At 37.9% G+C, this 12,456-nt stretch overlaps 1 protein-coding gene across 3 annotated transcripts in view; it reads right to left on the reverse strand.

Annotated features, from left to right (window-relative positions):
- TXK (TXK tyrosine kinase) overlaps positions 1 to 12,456 on the reverse strand; it is a 64,602-nt gene that overhangs the window by 19,979 nt on the left and 32,167 nt on the right. For all 3 annotated transcript variants that reach the window (XM_088836328.1, XM_088836327.1, XM_055434464.2), the window contains 2 exons: positions 11,423 to 11,477; positions 594 to 673 (listed from right to left, as the gene is read on the reverse strand). In XM_088836328.1, the coding sequence (XP_088692454.1) occupies positions 594 to 673; positions 11,423 to 11,477 (135 nt within the window). The remainder of the gene's footprint in view (positions 1 to 593; positions 674 to 11,422; positions 11,478 to 12,456) is intronic.

The following is a 12,456-nucleotide window of genomic DNA, read 5'->3' on the forward strand; positions in this document are numbered from 1 at the left end:
AAAGGAGGAAAACTAGCATAGGGTGTCTTGATGAACAGGTTTGTTATGGGCAAGTGGGACTTAATCCCTTTAGGAAGCCATGAGAGACTGGAGCACACCTCGGAGTTGTCCCACTAAAGTGTAAAGGAGCTAAGGAATTTATCCCTTATTTCACATGGATGGAGGGTCACTCCTACAATGCTCTTAGTCACTTCCAGTCCACCCCTGGGGGACCATGAGAACCCATAGGCAAAGAACATTCTCAGGAAGAAAGAAACAGGAAGCTTTCTGCATACAAGAGAACTCTCTGTAGGCAAACCCTGGGGTTAACCAAGGGTTATGAGGAAAGCATCAGCAGTGCTTGCTACAACTAATCAAATCTCCCCACTTGATACTTGAGAAAAGGAGACGAGAGAGTGTAAGTAACTTATATTTGATATCACACACAGAGCTTCTTACGGGATAAAATTGGAACCAATTAGTCATCCCAACATCCAGGCCAGCAATTTTCTATGTTAGGCTCTCATTTCCATTCTCTATGTGATGGAGTCTCCTTAACAATGACTATCCTAGTGACTGCTATTTCTAAAGTGACCAAAATCACAATTGCTTACCTCTTATCTCTTATAAACACAGAAATGGTGTAGGATCCCAAATGTCTTGAATCTCTGACAATAAATGCACCTTCTTTAGACTGCAAAACAATTCATTCATTGTACATGTTTATTCCTTATTTGGAAGAAAGACAAATATCTCCATAATAAAAACTAAAGCTATACTGACTTACTATAGAAGGATGATATTGTTTTTGTAAGTACACACAATCTTATCTCTTAAATTCTTACAGATTTAGATATCATACCTATAAAATAAAATAAAATTGGAATAAGAATCTGCAGTGTGAGCATTTTAAAACTTTGTTCATGATTTTTCTAATACTGCATTTGACAACCTTGTACCCCACCATTTAGTTATTTTTGAACTCCGGGAGTTGGTGATGGACAGGGCGGCCTGGTGTGCTGTGATTCATGGGGTCGCAAAGAGTCGGACACAACTGAGCGACTGAACTGAACTGAACTGAACTGAAGTAATAGATAAAAGAGCTGATGAATAAGAAAAACTCTGAGACAGATGGACAGGATTTTTCTTTACAGGAAAAGAAACAATATGGCAAGTGAGGGTGAGGGAGGCAGGGAGAAATACATCTGGGAAGCTGAGGAATGGGGGGGAAAGACCAGTTTATGACACAGATGGAAAGAGAATAGACTTGGAGAAGTCTTGAGAGAAGAGCAAGGAGAACCATTTTGTTTGCTCTAAGGATACAGGCTTCCCGGTGGCACTAGTGGTAAAGAACCCGCCTGCCGATGCAGGAGACACAAGAGATGCAGATTCGATCCCTGAGTCGGGAAGATCCTCTGGAGAAGGGCACTCCAATATTCTTGCCTGAAAAACCCTATGGACAAAGGAGCCTGGTGGGCACAGTCCATGGGGTTGCAGAGTTGTACACGAGTGAAGTGACTTAGCCCGCATGCATGCAGGGATATAGGAGACACAGAGGGAGACATGGCAAGAGGGAAGAATATTATAGTAAGTTTGATGTTTACATTATCAGTTGGATCCCCAATAACATTCTTTGGGTTTCCCTAGTGGCTCAGATGGTAAAGAATCTTCCTGCAATGTAAGAGAACTGGATTCGATCCCTGGGTCAGGAAGATTCCCTGGAGAAGGGAATGGCAACCCTTTCCAGTATTTTTGCCTGGAAAATCCTATGGACAGAGGAGTCTGGCAGGCTATGGTCCATGGGGTCACAAAGAGTCAGGCAGGACTTAGCAACTAACACTTTTGACATTCTTTGAAACTGCTTTTAAACAAACTTGAAGGTTGGACTGCTTGGTTTGGTTTGTTTGATATCATTTTCTAAAAATCTCTTTACCTCTATTAAGTTTGCTTACATTCATGAAGAGGAAAATAATCTCAGATCTTGTCAAACTAATGAACATTTACGCTTCTGAAGTACTGGTGAGAACTGCACAACCCTAACAGCATGATGTGACCCCTCAAGAGGAACATAATACATTGTCTCCTCCCTTCAGATGCTTACCAAGAGACAAGCCTTTTCTGGTCAGAGTTTTTAACCAGTGGTACAGTAGAGAGCCCAGAAATAAACCCATGCTTATATGGTCAAATAATCTGTGACAAAAAAAGGGCAAGAATACACAATGGGGGAAAGACAGCCTTTTCAATAAACTGCAAGGGGAAAACTGGACAGCCACGTGCAAAGGAGTCAAACTGGGCTACTTTCTCCCACAATGTATCAAAATAAACTCAAAGAGGATTAAAGACTTAAACGTAAGACCTGAAACCATCAAAGTCCTAGAAAAGAACATGGGCAGTATGCTCTCTGATGTTGGTCTTCAGTTCAGTTCACTCGCTCAGTCGTGTCTGACTCTTTGCGACCCCATGAATCACAGCACGCCAGGCCTCCCTGTCCATCACCAACTCCTGGAGTTCACCCAAACTCATGTTCTAAGAGTCAGTGATGCCATCCAGCCATCTCATTCTCTGTCGTCCCCTTCTCCTCCCGCCCCCAATCCTTCCCAGCATCAGACTCTTTTCCAGAGAGTCAACTCGTCACATGAGGTGGCCAGAGTATTGGAGTTTCAGTAACATCAGTCCTTCCAGTGAACACCCAGGACTGATCTCCTTTAGAATAGACTGGTTGGATCTCCTTGCAGTCCAAGGGACTCTCAAGAGTCTTCTCCAACACCACATTTCAAAAGCATCAATTCTTCAATGGTCAGCTTTCTTCATAGTCCAACTCTCACATCCATACATGACCACTGGAAAAACCATAGCCTTGACTAGACGGACCTTTGTTGGCAAAGTAATGTCTCTGCTTTTTAATATACTATCAACGTTGGTCATAACTTTCCTTCCAAGGAGTAAGCGTCTTTTAATTTCATGGCTGCAATCAGCATCTGCAGTGATTTTGGAGCCCAAAGAAATAAAAGTCTGACACGGTTTCCACTGTTTCCCCATCTATTTCCCATGAAGTGATGGGACCAGATGCCATGATCTTTGTTTTCTGAATGTTGAACTTCAAGCCAACCTTTTCACTCTCCTCTTTTACTTTCATCAAGAGGCTTTTGAGTTCCTCTTCACTTTCTGCCATAAGGGTGGTGTCATCTGCATATCTGAGGTTATCGATATTTCTCCCAGCAATCTTGATTCCAGCTTGTGCTTTGTCCAGCCCAGTGTTCCTCATGATGTACTCTGCATATAAGTTAAATAAGCAGGGTGACAATATACAACCTTGACGTACTCCTTTTCCTATTTGGAACCAGTCTGTTGTTCCATGTCCAGTTCTGACTGTTGCTTCCTGACCTGCATACAGGTTTCTCAAGAGGCAGGTCAGGTGGTCTGGTATTCCCATCTCTTTCAGAATTTAGCAACAATTTTTTTGGATTTGTCTTCTCAAAAGGAAGACAAGGAAAAATGGAAAGAAAGCAAAGGAAACAAGCAAAAATGAACAGGACTACATTAAACTAAAAAGCTTCTATATAGTGAAAGAAACAATCAACAAAATGAAAAGGCAGCTTAGTGAATGGGAATAGATATTTACAAAAGATATATCTGATCAGGGCTTAGTACCTAAAATATACGAAGAATTCATACAACTCAACATCAAAAAACAAACAATTCTGTTTGAAAATGGGCAGAGGACCTGAACAGATATTTTTCCAAAGAAGACATATAGATGGCAAATTGACCCATGAAAAGATGCTCAACACCACTAATTATCAGGGACATGCAAATCAAAACCACCTTGAGATATCACCTCACACCTCTTAGAAAGGCTGTCATCAAAGAGACAAGCGTTGCCAAGGATGTGGAGAAAAGAGAACACTTGTGTACTCTTCATGAGGTTACAGATTGGTGCAGCCACTATGGAAAATAGCATGAACATTCCTCAAATAGAACTACCACTGCTGCTGCTGCTAAGTCACTTCAGTCGTGTCTGACTCTGTGCAACCCCATAGATGGAAGCCCACCAGGCTCCCCCATCCCTGGGATTCTCCAGGCAAGAACACTGGAGTGGGTTGCCATTTCCTTCTCCAATGTGTGAAAGTGAAAAGTGAAAGTGAAGTCACTCAGTCATGTCTGACCCTTAGCAACCCAGCAATTCTACTTCTGGGTATTCACCCAAAGGAAACAAAAACATTAATTTGAAAAGATACATGTTCATAGCAGCATTATTTACAATAGTCAAGATATAGAAGCAACCTAAGTATCCATCGATAGATGAATGGATAAAAAAGATGTGGTATACATATACAATGGAATATTACTTAGCCATAAAAAATAATGAAATCTTGCCATTTGTGACAATATGGACAGAGCTAGAGGGTATTATGCTAAGTGAAATAAACCAGACCACGAAGGACAAATACCATATGATCTCACCTATATATGTAATCTAAAAAGCAAAGCAAAAAAACAAAAACAGACTCATAGATACAGAAAACAAATGGGTGGTTGCCCGATGGGAGGGGGTGGTAGGGAGCATGAACTAGGTAAAGGGGATTGAATTACAAACCTCTTGTTAGAAAATAAATAAGCCACAGGGATGTAATATACAACATAAGAAATATGGTCAATAATATTGTAGTCATTTTATATGGGGACTGTTGCTGCTAAGTCACTTCAGTCGTGTCCGACTCTGTGTGACCCCATAGACGGCAGCCCACCAGGCTCTGCCATCCCTGGGATTCTCTAGGCAAGAACACTGAAGTGGGTTGCCATTTCCTTCTCCAATGCATGAAAGTGAAGTTGCTCAGTCGTGTCCGACTCTTCGCGACCCCATGGACTGCAGCCTACCAGGCTCCTCCGTCCATGGGATTTTCCAGGCAAGAGTACTGGAGTGGGGTGCCATTGCCTTCTCCATTATGGGGACAGATGGTGACTAGATTTACAGTGGTCATTTCATAATGTATGCAAATATCAAATCACTATGCAGTACACCTGAAACTAATACAGTATTGTAAGTCAACCATGTTTCAATAAAAAATGAAATTCAAGTACAAATGAAAAAATCTAGATTATGGACACACTACTTATTAGGACCTCTGCTATACAGTTCAAGCAATACTCAGAAATAAATTCACAGTCTTATTATATCAACAAATGAGAAGAATACAAAATAAACATAGCCAACTCAAGAAGTTAGGTTAAGAATTATAAAATAAACTCAGGTAAAGTAGAAGAAAAGAATTAATAAAGGCAAAAGCAGAAAATAATAAATTATAAAAACAAAAATATAATATAGATAGTGATTACATTCAAAGTCTGATTGTCTAGGGAAAAACAATAAAATAGGTAACCTACTAGTTAACCTAATCAATAAATAGTGGAGGAAATCTATTAAAAATGGCACAAGGATTTAGAAAAAAATTAAAGAGACTTTTTGGCTCTATATATTTGAAAACTTGAAAAAAATGGACAGTTAACTAGCAAAACATACAATTTGTCAAAATTCATTCCAGAAAAGCTAGAAATCTTAATGGACCTAATAAATTGAAAAGCGGATAAGGTTTTAAAAGAACTTCAACATTAAAAAGCATTACTGTTACACTGTGATTTTACTAAATCTTAAAAAAATAGTAGATCAATGAAATAATTCCAGAGCATATGAAAAGAAAAAATCTTCCAGATCATACAAAGTAGGCTCAATATCCATACCATAACATAGCAAAGACTGTGCACAAAAGGGAAAACTACCAACCAGTCTTCACTCGAATCAATGCAAAAACCCTAAATATTAACAAACCAAATCCAGTAGCACAACAAAAGAATAATACACCATAATCAAGACGGATTACATACAGGAATGTAAAAGTAATGGAGCATTAGGAATTTTATTAATATGATTCAACATTTAATAGATCTGAGAAGAAAAATCTCACTAAAATCTCCACAGATGTTGAAGAAGCACTTAATTTCAATTTCTATTATCAAGTTTTTTTAATCCTTTATAAAATGGGAATATATGTATATTCTTTAACACAATGGCCCTTATTTACTTTTGCCCCAAGTCCAGCATCATGCTTTATGTGGAAATCATTCGAACTAAAACTAGTAAAAAAGAAATGCCCACTGTCAGCAGTGGTATTTAAAACTGTTCTGAGAAACTAGCCAGTGCCATTAAATGAGGCAGAAATTAGAACCCTGAATTAAAATTGTAAAAGAGGGTTGAAATAATCTCTTTGCTACTGCTAAGATTACGTACCTAAACCTAAGAGCATCAACTGAAAAACTACTACAAAAATTTAAACTAGTGCAGCCACTATGGAAAACAGTGTGGAGATTCCTAAAAAACTGGAAATAGAATTGCCATATGATCCAGCAATCGCACTCCTGGGCATACACACCGAGGAAACCAGAATTGAAAGAGACACATGTACTCCAGTGTTCATCGCAGCACTGTTTATAATAGCGAGGACATGGAAGCAACCTAGATGTCCGTCTGCAGATGAATGGATAAGAAAGCTGTGGTACATATACACAATGGAGTATTACTCAGCCATTAAAAAGAATACATTTGAATCAGTTCTAATGAGGTGGATGAAACTGGAGCCTATTATACAGAGTGAAGTAAGCCAGAAAGAAAAACACCAATACGGTATACTAACGCATATATATGGAATTTAGAAAGATGGTAACCTTAACCCTGTATACGAGACAGCAAAAGAGACACAGGTGTATAGAACAGTCTTTGGGACTCTGTGGGAGAGGGTGAGGATGGGATGATTTGGGAGAATGACATTGAAACATGTATATTATCATATGTGAAACAAATCACCAGTCCAGGTTCGACACATGATATAGGATGCTTGGGGCTGGTGCATGGGGATGACCCCGAGGGAGGATATGGGAAGGAGGGAGGTGGGAAGGGGGTTCAAGAAGGGGAACTCATGTACACCTGGGGCGGATTCATGTCAATGTATGGCAAAACCAACCAATATAACATTGTAAAGTAATTAGCCTCCAATAAAAAATTAAAAAATAAAAAATATTTGAGCCACACTCATCTTCTGTGATGGCCCATACTATGTCTGTGGAGTGTGTCTCTCTCTAAATAAATCCACTTCTTATCTATCAAAAAAAAATTTTTAATTCATCAAAGTCATCACTTACAAAATTAATTCATAGAAATCAAGAGATTTCAAAAGTAAAAAGATATGCCCATTTATAATAGAAACAAAAAGATAATTATTTTAATATAAATTTTAAAATATGTGCAAGAGTTAAATGAAGAAAACCTTAAAATTCTCCTGAAAAATACAAAAGCATTTGCTTTTTCTAATTAGGTCTTTCATCTATCTAATAGCAATATTTGCTTGAGGTTTGGGTCTACTTTTGATTTTTTCTATGTGAATAATTAATATATAGGTCCTGGAACAAACTGGTCCCCAAACCACACTGATTTGTAATGCATAAATAATTTTCCCTAAATTAATCTGTAAATTTAATGCAAACAACAGGAAGCTTTCTTAAACAAGGCAAAGTAATTCTGAAGTTCATACAGACAAAACATATATTTTCAGAAAGCTTCTTAAAAAGGGAGACTCCAGTACTCTTGCCTAGAAAATCCCATGGATGGAGGAGCCTGGTAGGCTGCAGTCCATGGGGTCGCTAAGGGTTGGACACGACTGAGCGACTTCACTTTCACTTTTCACTTTCACACATTGGAGAAGGAAATGGCAACCCACTCCAGTGTTCTTGCCTGGAGAATCCCAGGGATGGGGGACCCTGGTGGGCTTCTGTCTATGGGGTCACACAGAGTCGGACACGACTGAAGTGACGCAGCAGCAGCAGCAGCAGCAGCCAGAGAAAGCTTCATTGTTTAAAACAGTAAAATGTACTTTGCTGTACAGCAGAAACTAACACTACATTGTAAAGCAACTATACTCTAATAAAAATTTTTTAAATAAGTTAATGTTAAGATAACTGGGTGCCACCTAGTGCTTGATTTCTGCAGCTACTAACCTTACATATTCAAAATTGCTACTATTAATAAAGCCCAGGTTTTAAAAACTGCATTTTGGAGACGACTTTTTTGTTGATATATTTATAGTGGCAGAATAAGATCATGAAAAGAATGCATATGATATCAAACTTAGTATGAAAATAGCCACATGCCCCTTAAATATGAAAAACAGACCAATCATTTTTCACTGCAAATGCAGATTTCTGCCTCCCTTAAATTTCACCAAAATCTCAAGGGAACATTTATGTAACTGGAATGTACAAAAACTCACTATACAGTCAACAGGCTAGTCAAAACTAGGACTTAATTATAATCCACGATGAGTGTACAGAAAATGGTTTGTTCAAAACTTCCATTTACTTACTCGAAGTGGTCAAAGTGGAGCAGGCAGTAATGTATTTTTTTCTTTTTCTTAAAAGGGTAGATGTGGTCTTTGCCAGCCTATTTTATGAAACTTTAACTAACCTTCAAGAAACAAATAACGTCTATCTGATATAAACAATTTCAGAGATTAGAAAAAGAGATTAAAAAGCCCACATTCCCACTCATTTTATGATGGTAGGATAACATTTATATCAAAACCAGACAAAGAGAACAGAAAATTAGAAGCCGAGCTCACTTTGAACTTAACAGGAAAAATGCTAAATTGAGGAAAGCCAAACTAGCAATTCTTGCCTGGAGAATCCCAGGGACGGGGGAACCTGGTGGGCTGCCGTCTATGGGGTCGCACAGTCGGACACGACTGAAGTGACTCAGCAGCAGCAGCAGCAAACTAGCAATATATATTTTAAATGACTCATAACCAAATAAAATTTAAACCAGGCATAATTTTAAAAATAAAAATGGGAAAATATGTAAATTACACAATTTTTTTAAGATATATAGGAAAAATGTTTATATTTAAAACATCATACATACATTCTTCAGATAGATTAAAGACCTAAATGTGAAAGCACATCTTTAAAACATTTAAAGAAAAATATAAAATTCCTCTATTACCTCAGAAGAGAGAGGAATCTCTTATAGTAAATAAAACAAAACAAAAAGCAGATATCATAAAGGAAAATATTGAGAGATTTGACATTAGCATTTAAAAATTTTTGTATACGACAATAGCCTAAAGTTTACAAAAAGCCAGAAATCCAAAAAATATCATTGTAGCACATAATGCCAAAAGATTGGTACTCAGAATATATTTCTTAAGTACAATACGTATTGATCAGTATAAAAAAACCAAACATATTAAGTACAATACGTATTGATTAGTATAAAAAAACCAAACATATTATAGAAAAATGAGCAAAGGATATTAACAGGCATATAACAGCAGAGGCAGCACAACTGGTCAAAGCCACAAGGAAAGTTAATTCAGTTGAACTGTTTATCAAAGAAATGTACATTTTAAAATATAGAATTTTTCACTCAATGAATTGGGGAAAAAATGTGAAACTACCCACTGTTAGTAAGAATGTGAGTGAGTGTTAATCACTCAGTCATGTCCGACCCTTTGCAGCCCCACAGATTGTAGCCTGCCAGGCTCCTCTGCCCATGGGATTTCCCAGGCAAGAATACTGGAACAAGTTGCCATGCCTTCCTCCAGGGGATCTTCCCAACCCAGGGATCAAACCCAGGTCTTCTGCATTACAGGCAGATCCCTTACCATTTGAGCCATGAGGAAAGCCTGTGTAGGAAATCAGCTTTTCACTCCCTGTAAGAGTATAAATTGGTCTAAGTACCTGAATCCCGATCTGAATACACAGTATCTAGTAATGTTAAATTTGCACATATCCTCTGACCAGATGATTCCATTTTGGAGTGTAATTCAAAGACCCCCTTGCCCTTGTATACAAGATGACATGCACAAGGATGTCCTTTGCAGCACTGTTCGTAAGAGCAAAAAATTAGAAATGATTAGAATGTTTATCTACAGTAAAATTGATACATTTTGATATAATGAAATAGTACACAATAGTTGAAGGTATGTGTTTGATCCATGTGTATGCCTATGAATTAAATGGAAAATATAATGTTTGGTTAAAAAATCAACATACATGTGCTCTCCTTGACATCAAATATTAAAACACATAAAATAGCACTATAGGTTGTTTGTGCACATACATGTGATAAAAGTATAAACCCACGGACAAAATGGGAACATGCCCCTCTGTTGTGCGTGCCTCTGATAAGTGAGGACCAAAAAGATAAGGGAGAGGGTGGGCCTCAACAGTTTCTGTAATGTCTGATTTTATTAAAGAATGTTATGATCAGTGCTACTATTTGTGATACCTGGGTTGTGGGTATGGAGGTTTTGCTACAAAATGCCTCATTCTGCTCTTGGCAGGGAGGTCAGATTCTCACCCTGTTCTGGCTTCCTCTCAGATGCAGAACCTCATGTAGAACCCACCCAGCCCAGTGATTCGGGCCATATTGCCTGTGACAAACTTGCTTTCCGTGGACAGAATTGTCCACTTCCTTCCTCCAGTTCTGCCTGCTTATCACCATATCTTCCTTGTCCGTTCTGAACCAACTAATATATTATGTCACCATGTCAGGCAGAGATCACATTTGCTGTCGTGCTCCATTTTCTTGTAGCCAATGAGACCGGGCCGTACCTCCAACCTCCATCCCCACCAGCCCCTGAGAGGTCTGCATTCCTCATACTCAGCCTATCCCCCAAATACTAACTGGATCTTCCCTGTGTCATAGGTCATTACTGGCACTAAGTTTTGAGTTACAGAACTGACACTTTTTTCTCACTCATATTACTAGATTTCCTCAACATCCGACATCAGGTCATAATGGCACGCATACTTCTCAGCTACTTTCTAGTTTTGACTGTGCATTTACCCACAGCTGATACTTACCGTCAGTTGGAAATTTAAACTATACTCAGTTTTGTTTTGTTTTGACCAAAATGAGCAGTTTTGATCTAAGTTTGATATTTTGGCTGCTCCACTCTTCCTTTTGTTCCCAAAGAATTAAAGTGCAGCTGCATGTATTTTTCTATATCTGTGCTTTTTACAAGTCTAAGCTAAGCTCAGGAGGACAGAATATCTATTGGACTCACATTGATGCAAATGTATACAGGCAATTCAAACAGAAATCCTTCTGGCAGAATGCACTTTGGAGTGAATGAAGCAGTTTTGGTATGTTAGAGATGAAATCATTTCAAGAGAAAGATATGTGAAATTGTGGTGAAAATCAATGGAAAACATGATTTGATACAAATTAATCTAGTTTATAATTTAATAGAAAATGTAGTAGCAGTGAATTTGTAATAATATTTTAGAACTAAAAAAAAATCAGGAAGTAATAAAACATTTTAGCTGAATATTTATAATTTATCTCTCTCAGAAATTTTGAAACTATCCACAAAATTATTCATGATTAAATTACCTCTTGTCTCAAAAGATGTTCTGCCTGATTTCTAGTAATATTCCTATGGTACCACCTGTAGAAGCAATAAAAATAATTTTTTAATGTTATATATCATTTATTTCCAGAAAAAAAACTATTCTATTTCCTTCATTTTAAAAAACACACTCCAGAACTAATTTTATAAATGGACTGATTAATTCACATAAACAATAATGTACTATAATAATATATCAATTGATTTATTTAACAGTTATATTAATTGCAAGCCAGTATCTCATTTTTCTACCATATTTCAATTCAACTTTCTGAAACACACTTGGTTTAACACACTTAATTTTGAATGGTTTAACTTCCTGAAAATTTCCAGGAAATGTATGTGGTTAAAAAGTCATTATCTTCGATAAACACTTTCCTGAGCTTTGGTTAAACCCAACTAAAACATATCCATTTCCTTCCCCTTAGGAATATCTTATTTGCATGCTTTTCCATGTGCCGTTACCTTTCCAAATTAAAAACTCACACTGACTTATCTGATTCTCCTAAATATGTTGTTGTTGCTGTTTAGTTATTAAGTCATGTCCAACTCTTTTGTGACCCCATGGACTGTAGCTCGCCAGACTACTCTGTCCTTGGGATTTCCCAGGCAAGAATACTGGAGTGGGTTGCCATTTCCTTCTCCCAGGGATCTTCCCCAGTCAGGGGTTGACTCACATCTCCTGCAGGCGAATTCTTTACCACTGAGCCACCTGGGAAGATCCAAAGTATGTCACCTTGTAGTAAAGTCAGTAATTTAATAGAGTAAATGGAACAACCAGTATACAAATCACCCCATCCCACACCTTCCTGGGCCTCATATTCTCCTCATTCTTCCCTCACTCACTAAACTTCCATCACATTGGAGTTCTTTCCTGGCTGAAATTCACCAAGCCCTTTTCTGCCTCCAGCCTTCCTGTTGTCTCTGCATGAAACACGTCATTAAATGACCTTAAAATATCAGACGTTCACACAGTAATCATAATTAATGAACACTGTAATTTAAACATATGGTTTTG

This window comes from Moschus berezovskii, chromosome 5 (assembly GCF_049115385.1).
Source record: "Moschus berezovskii isolate FMDL1 chromosome 5, NW_MosBer_1.0, whole genome shotgun sequence".
Lineage (NCBI taxonomy): Eukaryota > Metazoa > Chordata > Mammalia > Artiodactyla > Moschidae > Moschus > Moschus berezovskii.